The 15,220-nt window shown below is 45.1% G+C and overlaps 1 protein-coding gene across 1 annotated transcript in view; it reads left to right on the top strand.

The window, feature by feature from the left end:
• The window catches only part of LOC139314598 (BPI fold-containing family B member 3-like), a 39,856-nt gene extending 28,200 nt beyond the window's left edge, over positions 1–11,656 (top strand). Inside the window, exons 8-15 of the mRNA XM_070940286.1 lie at positions 1,130–1,306; positions 2,476–2,532; positions 3,822–3,989; positions 6,999–7,066; positions 7,241–7,283; positions 7,773–7,836; positions 10,019–10,095; positions 11,633–11,656. Of these exons, the coding sequence (XP_070796387.1) occupies positions 1,130–1,306; positions 2,476–2,532; positions 3,822–3,989; positions 6,999–7,066; positions 7,241–7,283; positions 7,773–7,836; positions 10,019–10,095; positions 11,633–11,656 (678 nt within the window). The remainder of the gene's footprint in view (positions 1–1,129; positions 1,307–2,475; positions 2,533–3,821; positions 3,990–6,998; positions 7,067–7,240; positions 7,284–7,772; positions 7,837–10,018; positions 10,096–11,632) is intronic.
• Positions 11,657–15,220: the final 3,564 nt, after the last annotated feature.

The following is a 15,220-nucleotide window of genomic DNA, read 5'->3' as shown; positions in this document are numbered from 1 at the left end:
TCTGGTAGAAGAGATGGGGAAATGGTTATAGTAAAGAAGTGCGAAAAGGAAGAAGAGAAGGGGAGAAAAAAATGCATCTTGAGCCCGTGTCAAACATCCACCATGGCCACACATCCTCCGACATCAAACACAACCTGACCCACTCTATAGGAAATGTGGGGAGTGACAGTTGACTTCTCCCAGAGGTGGGTTCTACTTACCTTTACTACCAGTTTGCAATGGGACCACGCACACATAAGCATGCGCAGAAGCTTCCTGACGACATCCAGGTCGTTAGGCAGAGCCTCCTCCTGGTTTTACTACCGGTTCTTGTGAACCGGTCCGAACCGGGGCCAACCCACCACTGACCCTTCCATCATAATCCTAGCCCATCCAAGAGAAGGACCAGGGATGACACAATAGCAGTCTTCCAATATTCTCAGGGGTTGCCACGAAGAAGAGAGGTCAACTTATTCTCCAAAGCACCCGAAGGCAGGACAGGAAGTAATGGATGGAAAGTTTTCTGACAGTGAGGACAATCAATCAGTGGAAGAACTTCCTTCCAGAAGTCGTGGGTGCTCCATCATTGGAGGCCTTCAAGAAAAGACTGGAAAGCAATTTGTCTGGAATAATGTAGGGCAGTGTTTCTCAACCTTGGTAGCTTGAAGATGGGTGGACTTCAACTCCCAGAATCCCCCAGCCAGCAGCGCTGGCTGGGGAATTCTGGGAGTTGAAGTCCACCCATCTTCAAGCTTCCAAGATTGAGAAACACTGGTGTAGGGTCTCCTGTTTGAGCAAAGGGTTGGACTAAAAGACTTCCAAGGCCCCTTCCAACTCTGTTATTCTGTTATCAAGGAGAGAACCAACCTAGAAGTAAGGAGAAATTTCCTGACAATGAGAACAGTTAATAAATCGAAGAGATTGCCTCCAGAAGTTGTGGGTGCCCTATCATTGGAGGCCTTCAAGAAAAGATTGGACAGCCATTTGTCCAGAATGATGTAGGGCCTCCTGTTTGGACAAGGGGGTGGACTAGAGGACCTCCAGGGTCCCTTCCAGCTCTAGGATTGTATGACATGCTATCACTATATCAGTAGAGAGCTTCGTTTGCCGTGACTCCCCTCAGCCATTCTTCTTCCTCTTCTCTTTGCAGATGATTCTTCGGGTCAAAAATCACTTCTTGACCATTCCTTTCAACCCATCCCCCATCCCACTGCCCTCGCTGAGGGACAACGCCATCAGCCTCGGCCTCACTCAAGACAGCCTGAATATGATCTTGGGAGTCCTCCTTCAGATCCCAAAGCAAGAGCTGATCTTCACCAAGGAAACGGTGAGGAGGGATAGAGAGTAGGGAGTAGGGAGGGAAATTGGTTTGGGGGCTCCTGGCAACTCAACCGTAAAGGACTCAAGGAGGCCTCTCCCGAACCTCTTTCTCAGCCCGCACTGCTTCAAACGTTCATCTGCAGCTAGGTAAGGTATGGGCAAGAGCCAGTTGGGTTGTCCTGGGTGCGAAAGAACCCACCTCAGCCAGTGTGCTGCAGCTGCCAAATAAGCCAACACAGTTCTGGGCTGCATCAACAGAGGGATAGAATCAAGATCACCTGAAGTGTTAATACTACTTTATAAGGCCTTGGTAAGGCCACACTTGGAATCCTGCATCCAGTTTTTGTTGCCATGATGTAAAAAAGATGTTGAGACTCTAGAAAGAGTGCAGAGAAGAGCAACAAAGATGATGAGGGGACTGGAGGCTAAAACATATAAAGAACGGTTGCAGGAACTGATGAAAGTTTGATGAAAAGAAGGACTAGGGGGGACATGATAGCAGTCTCTTCCAATATCTCAGGGGCTGCCCCAAAGAAGAGGCAGACAAGCTATTCTCCAAAGCATCTGAAGGCAGGACAAGAAGCAACGGATGGAAACTAATCAAGGAGAGAAGCAACCTAGAATTAAGGAGAAATTCCCTGATAGTAGGAATAATTAATCAGTGGAACAACTTGCCTCCAGAAGTTGTGGGTTCTTCATCACTGGAGGCTTTTAAGAAGGGACTGGAGAACCATTTGTCCAGGATGATGTAGCGTCTCCTGCTTGAGCAGTGGGTTGGACTAGATGACCTCCAAGGTCCCTTCCAACTCTTATTATTCTGTATTTTATCTCCTACCTATGCATTTGGTTTTTGCTTCGCAAGTGAAAAGCTTTGCTTGTTTCGCTAATAATTTTCATGGTCTTATTTTCAGGCCATTCCTCTGCCTTTCCAGATTTTTTCTTTTTTTTTAAAAAAAAAAGTTGTGTTCATATGGAATTAGCTCTCCCACCCAACTTTGGGTGTCGCCCACAAATATGAAATATGTTCTCTCTGGTCTTGCCTGAGATATAAAGCTGACAGATCTAGGGAGAAAAGCAAGCCCATATTTACATTTTGTTCTGCTTTGTTTGGCTTTTTTTATTTAAAAAAAAATGCCAATTGCCTCTTTCAAATACAATGACATTTTGTCCCAACAGTTTTCTGGCGCCGCTGAGCTGATATCTGTTATTACCGATCTTTTTTCACATCGAAAGGTAAGTGACATTTCAGACTAGCCGAGTGCATCCAAGAACACCAAAGTAGCAGTCGGGAAGACACAATGAAAACACCTGAATCTCACAACACATGGATAAACTCAATTGCACCATCCTGGACCAAGCCAAATTCAAAAACACTGGGGAATCACTAGAAGCACTCAGACAGGTCAGCCAAGCAGAAAATAATACCTTAATCAAGAAATTACCAAAGGGTAAACCACACACACAACATTGGCAGAGCAAACTATTGTGTATAAACAGGGAGCAAACCCCACACTCGCTTGCATGGGTGTTATTACTTAGTTGGGTAATGAAATATCTGCAGGCAAATGAGCCAGCCGTGTGCAGCAGCTGCCAAAAAAGCCAACACAGTTCTAGGCTGCATCAACAGAGGGATAGAATCAAGATCCCATGAAGTGTTAATACCACTTTATAATCCCTTGGTAAGGCCACACTTGGAATTCTGCGTCCAGTTTTGGTCGCCACGATGTAAAAAAGATGTTGAGACTCTAGAAAGAGCGCAGAGAAGAGCAACAAAGATGATTAGGGGACTGGAGGATAAAACATATGAAGAACAGTTGCAGGAACTGGGCCTGGCTAGTCTAGTGAAGAGAAGGCCCCGGGGAGACATGATAGTATTGTTCCAATATCTCAGGGGCTGCCCCAAAGAAGAGGGAATCAAGCTATTCTCCAAAGCACCTGAAGGGCAGGAAAAAGAAGCAACGGATGGAAACTGATCAAGGAGAGAAGCAACCTAGAACTGAGGAGGAATTTCCTGAAAATTAGAACAATTAACCCGTGGAACAGCTTGCCACCAGAAGTTGTGAATGCTCCAACAATGGAAGTTTTTAAGAAGATGTTAGATAACCATTTGTCTGAAGTGGTGTAGGGTTTCCTGCCTGGGCAGAGGGTTGGACTAGAAGACCTCCAAGGTCCCTTCCAACTCTGTTATTCTATTCTATTCTATTCTATTCTATTCTATTCTATTCTATTCTATTCTATTCTATTCTATTCTATTCTATTCTATTCTATTCTACCCTGCTCTATTCTTCATTCCATTATTCTATTCTATTCTATATTCTATTCTATTCTTTTTTCTATTCTTTTTTCTTTTCTTTTCTTTTCTTTTCTTTTCTTTTCTATTCTATTCTATTCTATTCTATTCTATTCTATTCTATTCTATCCTATTCTATTCTATTCTATCCTATCCTATCCTATCCTATCCTAAGGCCAGTTGGAGACCTGACCCCCTTCTGAGCATGACTTGTGTCTCCCCTTTTCTACAGTGTCCAAAGTGTCCTGTCAATTCTCCCCTGAAAATGGTCATCACTTTGGTTGGAACGAAGAGGATCGTTTTGCAGCCCAACTCGATCATACTTCACCTTTCAGTCCAGATCTCCGTCTTGGCCATGAGTCATTCTGGGGGGCCCCACGGCCTCTTTGTTCTAAGGGCTGTAAGTATAGGAGCAACGGGTCTCCACCTAACAAATGAAATTCAGTGGTGAGAAAAGTAAGATTTTTTTTTTAATTTGATTTATATGCCGCCCTTCTCTGGAGACTCAGGACGGCTTACAATGCGTTAAGCAATAGCCTTCATCCTTTTGTATATATTTATACAAAGTCAGCTTATTGCCCCCACAATCCGGGTCCTCAATTTACCCACCTTAGAAAGGATGGAAGGCTGAGTCAACCTTGAACCTGGCGAGATTCGAACTTACAGTAATTGCAGGCAGCTGGTGTTAATCACAATGCTATCAGTCTGCTGAGCCACCAGGCCCTTTGCACTTTAGGCAAGAAAAACCAAATGCACAGGTACAGCATAGGTCCGTGATGGCACGTGGAGCCATATCTGTGGGCACACGAGCGTTGCTCAAGCTCAGCTCCAGTGCGCATGCGGGCATTGGCCAGCTGATTTTCGGGCCTTCCGGAAGTTGGGAAACAGGTCATTTCCGGCCTCCGGAGGGCCTCCAGGGAGTGGGGAAGGCTGTTTTTGCCCTCCCCATGCTCCAAGAAAGCCTCTGGAGCCTGGGGAGGGCGAAAAACAGGCCTACCGGGCCCACTGTGCCAAAAACAGTGGGAGCACTGGTATAGGTTAGCTATCCCGGAGAAAACAGTCTATCTTGATCCATTCTATCTAGATTTGTTCCAGTCAGGCTTCAGGCCTGAGCACAGCACGAAAACGGCATTTGTGGCATTGGTTGATGATCTCTGGAGGGCTCGGGACAGGGGCTGTTCCTCTGTCCTGGTCCTATTAGATCTCTCAGCGGCTTTTGATACCATCGACCATGGTATCACACTGCGCCGATTGGAGGGGTTGGGGGTAGGGGGCACAGTGTTGCGGTGGTTCTCCTCCTTCCTCTCTGACCGGTCGCAGTTTGTGTAGACGGGGGGACAGAGATCTACCTCGAGGTGCCTTGTGTGGGGGGTGCCGCAAGGGTCGGTTCTCTCGCCCCTTCTGTTCAACATTTATGTGAAGCCGCTGGGTGAGATCGTCCGTGGTTTCGGGGTGAAGTTCCACCAGTACGCTGACGACACCCAGCTGTACATCTCCACCCCGGACCACCCCAATGATGCCCCTGACATGATGTCCCGGTGCCTGGAGGCCGTGCAGATCTGGATGGGGAGAAACAAGCTCAGATTCAACCCTTCCAAGACCGAGTGGTTGTGGTTCCCGGCGTCCTGGTATAGTCAGCTGGTTCCATCACTGACTATTGGGGGCGAGATCTTGGCCCCCTCAGAGAGGGCTCGCAACTTGGGTGTTCTCCTGGATGCACGGCTGTCTTTTGAAGAGCATATGACGGCCGTGGCCAGGGGAGCTTTTTATCAGGTTCGCCTGATACGCCATTTGTGTCCCTTTCTGGACCAGAATGCCTTACGCATGGTCACTCATGCCCTCGTCATGTCCCGCTTGGACTATTGTAATGCTCTCTACATGGGGCTCCCCTTGAGGGGCACCCGGAGGCTCCAACTGGTCCAGAATGTGGCCACGCGGGTGGTTATGGGGGCGACTCGGCACTCCCATGTAACACCTCTCCTGCGTGAGCTGCACTGGCTCCTGGTGGTCTTCTGGGTGCGCTTCAAGTATTGATTACCACCTTTAGAGCGCTCCATGGCTTAGGACCCGGGTATTTACGAGACCGCCTTCTGTCACCGATAGCCTCCCACCGACCAGTACGCTCTCACAGAGAGGGGCTCCTCAGAGTGCCGTCAGTAAAACAATGCCGACTGGCGGCCCCCAGGGGGGAGAGCCTTCTCTGTGGGGGCACCTACCCTCTGGAATGAGCTGCCCCCAGAGATACGGCGGATCCCGGATCTTCGCACCTTTCACCGTGCCCTAAAGACGTTTTTATTTCAACAAGCTGGGCTGGCCTAATTCTTTTAAATTGTTTTAATTTTTAAATTGTTTAATTATGGGTCTTAATTCAGGGGTGCTTTTAATTGTGGGCCAAATTAATTTAATTGGATTTTAATACTGTTTTTAAATTTTGCATTTCTTGTGTTTTATCTGTTGGCTGTTCACCGCCCCGAGTCCTTCGGGAGAATATAAACAATAAAATAAAAATAAATAAATAGGTGGTACCCAGCTCAACAATAGTAACTGCAAGAGGGATCTTGGAGTCCTAGTGGACAATCATTTAAATATGAGCCAGCCGTGTGCAACAGCTGCCAAAAAAGCCAACACAGTTCTGGGCTGCATCAACAGAGGGATAGAATCAAGATCACATGAAGTGTTAGTATTGCTTTACAAAGCCTTAGTAAGACCACACTTAAAATTCTGCTTCTGGTTTTGGTCCCCATATTATAAAAAAGATGTTGAGATTCTAGAAAGAGTGCAGAGAACAAAGATGATTAAGGGATTGGACAGGAGGCTAAAACATATAAAGAACAGTTGTAGGAACTAAATATGCCTAGTTTAATGAAAAGAAGGACCTGGGGTGAGATGATAGCAGTCTTCCAATATCTGAGGGGCTGCCACAGAGAAGAAGGGGTCAACCTATTTTCCAAAGCCCCTGAAGGCAGGACAAGATGCAATGGATGGAGACTTATCAAGGGGAGAACCAACATAGAATTTAGGAGAAATTTCTTGACAGTGAGAAAAATCAAACAGTGGAACAGCTTGCCTCCAAAAGTTCATCACAGGAGGGTTTTAATAAGAGATTGGACAACCACTTATCTGAAATGATATAGGGCTTCCTGCCTGAGCAAGGGGATGGACTAGAAGAACTCCCAGGTCCCTTCCAACGCTGTTATTTTGTTACGGGTGTATTGTACCTGTGAATCCTAAGCAACAGCTGGGAAGTGAGACTGGAAGAAGGTTCTTGGTCTCCAGCTTAGTTTCTGATCTTCCCAGATGTCTCCATTGAAGACTGGCTGATGTAGAAGGCCTTATCTGAAGGACTAATGTTCTAATCCAGCCTCAGAGTTCTGCTTACATCTTCTGTTCTCCATTTGTCTGATTGCAGAACCTAGCTCTCGGGCTTCATGCTTCAGTCCACGACAACAAGCTGATGTTCTACTCCAAAATAACCAGGTATCCTACTTCCTTTCCACACATCCGTTCAACAACCTGGGTGTCCTTACACACCAGAGGAATGGCTTCCCGAGTAATGCTTACCTCTGAATTCTCACACCAGCCCTTCCCATGAGCAGACGGTCAAGGAAGTTCTTCTTACTTGACTCTTTTGTCCAATATCTCTTTCCACAGCTTGGACCTCATCCTGGTTTCTTCAGAATTTGGACCAATTGAAGTAAGTTCTTCTTTGCTTGGTGACTTTGTAGATGTTAAGGTCATGTTTGCTCATCCACAAAATATCCCACAATTCCTGTGGGTGTTGGTTGACCTGTTGATGGTTGATCCCAAAACCTTGTGCCAGCTTTTCACAGAAAGCACCGAAGATCTAAAGGTGCTTCAGGTCAGTGAGGTTGGACAATTAGACAGCTGATGAAAGGAGATCTTCTTGTTTTGTTGAGTGTTTCTTTGGATTTATTCTCAATGGCTGTGGTGGACTTTTTTTTTCAATGTGTTGGTCTTTGTGTTGTCTTAACGGCGTGGTTCGTGGCCCAGATTTGCATCTATGAGATGGGTGGCCATATAAATCTATTTAATAAATAAATAAACAGGAAGGTGGAGATGGGAACCCTTCTACCTTGTGCAGGTACACCATCCAGACTGAATTCCCTTGGTCATGAGCGGGTCACTTTCTACAAAAGGTCACTCTGTTTTTTTTTCCTTTCAGGTCTCTGGTCTTGTGAAGTGGATCAAACTGCTCCTGATAGAAACTTACTTGCCTCAGATCAATGGTACGTTTTCCTTGCCTTCCTACTTGGCGCTCCATCACTGGAGGTTTTTAAGAAGAGATTGATCAACCATTGTTTGATATGATACAGGGCCGTGATGATGAACCTATGGCACGCGTGCCACAGGTGGCACACGTAGCCATATCGGTGGGCACGCGAGCTCAACTCCCACGCACATGCGTGCACCGGCCAGTTGATTTTCGGGCCTTCTGGGCCCACCAGAAGTGAGGAAACAGGCTGCTTCCTACCTCCGGAGGACCTTGAGGGGAGGGGTGCGGAAGGCCTGTTTTTCTCTCACCCCAGCCTCCAGAGCCTTTCTAGGAGTCTGGGGAGGCCAGAAAACGGCCCATTTGCCAATTTCCGGTGGGGTGAGCAAAAACCGGGCCTACCGTGCCATCACGTACCAGGAGCAGGGGGAGTGTGGGGGGGAGGGGTCGCGTGCACATGCGCAGAGGCAGGGCGCATATAGGGTCTCCTGCTGAAGCAGAGGGTTTGACTCGAAGACCTCCAGGGTTCTCTTCCAAGCCTGCTATTCTGTTAATGGTAAGGTAGCTTCAGTCCCTCTGTGGGAAGGAAACATCATAACATCAGCACTGATAAACAGGTGGAGAAGGCAACATTCCCAGAAGGCTGGTGGGGTCAGGCACAAGCAACCAGATCACTCATGAAAGTCCCAAGTCAGCTACCGTGTTTTCCCGAAAATAAGACCAGGTCTTATATTAATTTTTGCTCCAAAAGATGCATTAGGGCTTATTTTCAGGTGATGTCTTGTTTTGGGGGAAAGAATAGAATAGAATGGAATGGAATAGAATAGAATAGAATAGAATGGAATAGAAGAATAGAATGGAATGGAATGGAATGGAATGGAATAGAATAGAATAGAATAGAATAGAATAGAATAGAATAGAATAGAATAGAATAGAATAGAATAGAATAGAACAGAACAGAACAGAACAGAACAGAACAGAACAGAACAGAACAGAATATGGAATGGAATGGAATGGAATGGAATAGAATAGAATAGAATAGAATAGAATAGAATAGAATAGAATAGAATAGAATAGAATAGAATAGAATGGAATGGAATATGGAATGGAATATGGAATGGAATGGAATGGAATGGAATGGAATAGAATAGAATAGAATAGAATAGAATAGAATAGAATAGAATAGAATAGAATAGAATAGAATAGAATAGAATAGAATAGAATAGAAAATGGAATGGAATGGAATGGAATGGAATGGAATGGAATGGAATAGAATAGAATAGAATAGAATAGAATAGAATAGAATAGAATAGAATAGAATAGAATAGAATAGAATAGAATTCTTTATTGGCCAAGTATGCTCTCAGTGTACATAAGGAGAATAAAATATATTCATCAAGAATACAACACTTAGTGATAGTCAAGGTTACTAATACAGTACTATGTGGCTGAAGGTCTGGCTGAAGATCTTAACTGGGGCTTATTTTGGGGGGTAGGGTTTATATTATTATATTAAGCGACACAGTTGGGGCTCAGTGGCTAAGACGCTGAGCTTGTCGATTGAAAGGTTGGCCATTCGGCAGTTCAAATCCCGAGTGTTGCGTAACGGGGTGAGCTCCCGTGACTTGTCCCAGCTTCTGCCAACCTAGCAGTTCGAAAGCACGTATAAAATGCAAGTAGAAAAACAGGGACCACCTTTGATGGGAAGGTAAGAGCGTTCTGTGCGCCTTTGACATTGAGTCATGCTGGCCACATGACCACGGAGACGTCTTCGGACAGCGCTGGCTCTTCGGCTTTGAAACTGAGATGAACACCGCCCCCTGGAGTTGGGAACGACTAGCACATATGTGCGAGGGGAACCTGTACCTTTACCTTAGGGCTTCTATTACAAGCATCCTGAAAAATCATGCTAGGGCTTATTTTACGGTTGGGTCTTATATTCGGGGAAACACAGGTACTTTATTGTGGTCTACCTACATTACAAGAACCTCCCGAGACTGCTTGCCTGCCCAGATAAGGTTTCATGGAACTTGTGGAGAGTCAGGTTGATGCCATTTGCGCCTATGCAGGGATTCAGGGCTAATTCCCCATTTGACCCCTACTTTCTGCCTTGCTGGGAATTTCCCAAGAGGTGAGCACTGAAGGTTTTAGATCAACATCAAAACAGCTCAAAGCTCTTATTCCATTTGTCATTTCAGACGGCCTGAATACCGGCATCCCACTGCCTTCTCTGCTGCACGTTAGAGTGGATTATCCAGTAATTGAGATTATACAGGTAAGACCGCCAGCGAAAATGTCTCCTTTCCATACACTCATTCTGGTGGGCACTGTTGGCCTTAAAGGAGAATATCTGTCGCTCAGGCTGGAGAGGAGGGGTCCTTGGTGCTCTCTGAGCTTGTTGGGTTTCTTGCAAACATATAATTACCCAACTAGATGACATCAATATGGAAGGGGTGCAGGGAAGAGCAACAAGGATGATTAGGGAGCTGGAGGCTAAAACATACGAAGAACGGTTGCAGGAATTGGGGGTGTCTAGTCTAATGAAAAGAAGGAGTAAGGGAGACATGAAAGCAGTGTTCCAGTATTTGAGGGGTTCCTACAAAGAGTAGGGGGTCAAACTGTTTTCCAAAGCACCTGAAGGCAGCACAAGAAGCAAAGGGTGGAAACTAATCAAGGAGAGAAGCAGCCTAGAACTAAGGAGAAACTTCCTGAGTGCGAGAACAATTAATCAGTGGAACAATTTGGCTCCAGGAATTGTGAATGCTCCAACACTGGAAGTTTTTAAGAAGAGATTGGACAGCCTTTTGTCTGAAGTGGTGTAGGATTTTCTACCTGAGCAGGGGGTTGGACTAGAAGACCTCCAAGGTCCCTTCCAACTATATTGTTCTATGTTCATCAGTGCTAGAAGGGAGAAGGCTTGGCACTGATGATGTTCTTTATTTTGGGTAATGAAACATCTACAAGAAAACAAACTCAGAGAGCACCAAGGACCACATAGTTCTCCTCTTCCTCCTCCTCCTCCTCTTCCTCCTCCTCCTCCTCTTCCTCTTCCTCCTCTTCCTCTTCCTCCTCCTCTCTTCAACCCCTCGCCCTTCTAGCAATGATGCTGTTACCTAGTTGGGTCCTGAAATGTCTGCAAGAAAACAACCTCAGAGAGCACCAAAGACCCTATGCTCTCTTCCTCCTCCTCCTCCCTCCTCCTCCTCCTCCTCCCTCCTCCCCTCCTCTTCCCCCTCCCCCTTCACTCTGCAAACCCCTCTCCCTTCTAGCACTGATGCTGTTACCTAGTTGGGTCCCAAAGCATCTGTAAAAAAAAAGCAACCAAGCTCAGAGAGCACCAAGGACACAATCCTCCTCTTCCTCCTCCTCCTCCTCTTCCTCCTTCTCCTCCTCCTCTTCCTCCTCCTCTTCCTCCTCTTCCTCCTCCTTCTCCTCCTCTTCCTCCTCCTCCTCTTCCTCCTTCTCCTCCTCCTCCTCCTCTTCCTCCTTATCCTCCTCCTCCTCCTCTTCCTCCTTCTCCTCCTCCTCTCCCTCCTCCTCTTCCTCCTCCTCCTCCTCCTCCTCTTCCTCCTCCTCCTCCTCCTCCTCTTCCTCCTCCTCCTCCTCTTCCTCCTTCTCCTCCTCCTCTTCCTCCTCCTCTTCCTCTCTGCAACCCCCACTCCTTTCTAGCACTGAGGCGATTCCCTTTGTTGGGTTTTAAAACATCTGCAAAAACACAACCAAGCTCAGAGAGCCCCAAAGACCTCAACTCAACTGCTGGCTTTCTGAGACCCTCCACACTAACCTTCTTGTGACTTCTGACGTTTGCACAGGGCATGATCGTCTTCTGCGTGTGAAGCGATGGCCAACCTCGCAGGCCAGAGCTGCTCAGCCTGACCCACCAAGAGGGACATCACGGCAAGACAGAAAAACCCACCGCCGTCCTATCTTTTATCTCCCACACCTGATTTAACCCTTTTTAATGGGGGCACGTTAGGCATCCTGGGTACCTGGGCTAGTCACCTTTCATCTTCAGACAGGGGATTAATTGTGGGGCCAGAAAAAAATCCAACCTGTAGCTAGTTTCATCCTTCCAGCCTTCCCTTTTTTTCTTTTTAAAAGTAGAAAAGTGGCGTCTCAAAGAAAAAAAATAAAACGAAAATCAGAATGTTAGATAAGACCACCAGAGGTTGATTGATTAATTTTCCCCCTCTTTAACAGATTAACAGAGTTGGGAAGGGTCCTCGTAGGTCATCTAGTCCAACCCCCAGCCCATTGATTAGCCTCCTCTCAATTTAATACAGGTGGTCCTTGACTTGCAACAGTTTGTTTAGTGACCCTTCAACGGCAGTGAAAAAAGGAACTTGTGACCGGTTTTCCACACTTACGACCATTGTGGCATCTCTGGGATCACGTGATCAAAATTCAGACGCAACTGACTCATACTTATGACGGTTGCAGTGTCCCTGGGAAATCACGTGATTCCCATTTGCGACCTCCTGATGAGCCAAGTCCAACAACCATGTGACTCATTTAACAATTGCAAGTGATTTGCTTCGATTTTATAAATTGGGTGTTTTAATCTGTGTTTCGGCCAAAATATTTAATAATTTTAAGGGACTTTTAATATTTGTATTATCTGTATTTTATCTTGGCTGTTCACCGCCCTGAGTCCTCCGGGAGTAGGGCGGTATAGAAATTTGATTTATAATAATAATAATAATAATAATAATAATAATAATAATAATAATAATAATAACTGTGTCAAGGAAGGACGTAAATGGGGCAAAATTCACGTCGCCCCAGTCTCACTTCACAACAGAAATGTTGGGCTCAATGTTGTAGTTGTAAGTCGAGGACTTTACCTGTGCCATTGTGAGATATCAGCAGACAGGTAGTAGGGCTACTACCTGCGTTTGCAGAGATAAAGCCAAACAGCCAAAAAAATTAAAAATTATCCCAAGGACCACATGATGGAGTAAGCGTAGATTAAATGGAGGGATGGTTTTGCATTTGTCTTCATCCTTAGCTAAATGTCCTCCCGAGGAACCCCCCAAAACAGACTTCTAGCTGGCAGGGTCTTTCTTAAATGCTACCTTTCTCTGCGTGGGGAAGAGGGGATCTCATTGTAGTCAGAAGGGAAAGAGACAGTGCCATAATCCTGTTGATTGCAGAAATTGCTTTGCAGTAACTGTGAGACCCTACATCTGGACCTGGTTGGAAAAGGGGTTGGGGGCCAATGTTTCTGTTTCACAATAAACCTATTTGCTTTGGGAACTGTTGGAGTCTGTGTGCATTTGGAAATGTTTCCCAGGCTCTCTTGAATTTCCCACCGTGCCTTCCACCGTTGGTAGAAGTTTGGGTAAAGTTTGGTTCAATACTTTGGGCTCTCGGTCCCAACCATCACAAAGGCTCCAGAGGGGATTAATAAATGGATAAAAAGTAAATGTCAGGGAACATCATCAGCGGATCCCGCTTCCCCCTAGCACTGATGAGGTTACCTAGTTAAGACTAGATTGGATTGGATTGGAGAATAGAATAGAATAATAGAATAGAGTAGAGTAGAGTAGAGTAGAATAGAATAGAATAGAATAGAATAGAATAGAATAGAATAGAATAGAATAGAATAGAATAGAATAGAATAGAATAGAATAGAATAGAATAATAGAGTAGAATAGAATAGAATAGAATAGAATAGAATAGAATAGAATAGAATAGAATAGAATAGAATAGAATAGAATAGAATAGAATAGAATTAATTAGAGTGGAGTGGAGTGGAATGGAATGGAATGGAATGGAATGGAATGGAATGGAATGGAATGGAATAGTTGGAAGGGACCTTGGAGATCTTCTAGTCCAGCTCAAGCAGGAGACCTTATACCATTTCAGGCAAATGGTTTTGTCCAATCTCTTCCTCCATTGATGAAGCACCCACAACATCTGGTGGCAAGTGGTTCCACTGGTTAATTGTTCTTATTCTTAGGAAGTTTCTCCTTAAATCTCTCCTTGCTTCTAGGTTGCTTACATTGTTTATTTAAAAGATTTATAAGGCCAGCTCCCAACCACCATATGATCCACAAAACCAATATTATATTTCCACATCCATTGAGAACAGAATATAAAATAACATCCTTCCTTGGGATAAAACCTCAGGAATGAGCTCCTGAGAAAGAAAGGAAGGAAGGAAGGAAGGAGGGAGGGAGGGAGGGAGGAGGGAGGGAGGAAGGAAGGAAGGAGGGAGGGAGGGAGGGAGGGGGGGAGGGAGGGAGGGAGGGAGGGAGGGAGGAAGGAAGGAAGGAAGGAAGGAAGGAAGGAAGGAAGGAAGGAAGGAAGGAAGGAAGGAAGGAAGGAAGGAAGGAAGGAGACTTGGTCATTTCATGCCTTCGTGAATGTTAATCCAAACCACAAGTCCTTGCCGAGAAGTTGTGAATTTAGAAGAAGACCAAAGACTATTCTTGCTAAACCAACAAAGGGTGTTTACCTCCATATTAAGTGACACCTACTCCTTTCTTCCCTGTCCTTTGACCAACCTTGCTTGACGTGTCATTAAGACAACTCATTAGCGTAACTTATTAAGTTCACCCAGCAACCAAAACTTTATGAGTACTTGGAATATCTTCGTAGTTAAATTGAGTCACTTCATTGTGTTAATCTTCCTTTGTTCAGCTGTGGCGAATTGCAGGACAATGGATCTTTATGTAGAACATGGAGGAAACTTCAGTAGAGGATGTAAATATTTATTTAGATATATGAAGACTTGAAGTGTATTGAGTGTATTTTCTTACCAAGTTGACTTGCTCATCGGATGGATGGGAAGGTCTTAAAATGGTCCAAATATTACAGCTTTAGTTCATTTAGTGATCAAAGGTGCTTTTTCCCAAAGACAACTGAACTTTCTTGGTCTTTTCATTTTAAAATGTTTCGCTTCTCATCCAAGAAGCTTCTCCAGTTCTGAAGAAGAAGAACTGAAGAAGCTTCTTGGATGAGAAGCGAAGATTTCAGAGGAAAAAAACCTATATTAGTATAGAATTCCAGAATTAGAAGGGACCTTGGAGGTCTTCTAGTCCAACCCCCTGCCCAGGCAGGAAACCCTACACCACTTCAGACAAATGGTTATCCAACCTCTTCTTAAAAACTTCCAATGTTGGAGCATCCACAACTTCTGGAGACAAGTTGTTCCACTGATGAATTGTTCTCACTGTCAGGAAATTTCTCCTTAATTCTAAATTGCTATTAGAAGACTCTGAGACATTTCAAGTGGGAAAAAAAACTGTTGAAACCCCCCCTCCCAAGTACGTATTAATTAAATCACCCACCAGAGGTGAGGCTTTAAATACCCACTTAGTGCCCAGGTCTATTCTCTTTTTTAGAAAGAGAGGAGCATTCAGGTTGCCCTGGAATAGCAACTTCTTTATTAGAAG

Source organism: Pituophis catenifer, unplaced genomic scaffold (genome assembly GCF_029215685.1).
Source record: "Pituophis catenifer annectens isolate HBS135680 unplaced genomic scaffold, rPitCat1.0.hap2 SCAF_3, whole genome shotgun sequence".
Lineage (NCBI taxonomy): Eukaryota > Metazoa > Chordata > Lepidosauria > Squamata > Colubridae > Pituophis > Pituophis catenifer.
This window is presented reverse-complemented; position numbering and strand designations above follow the sequence as displayed.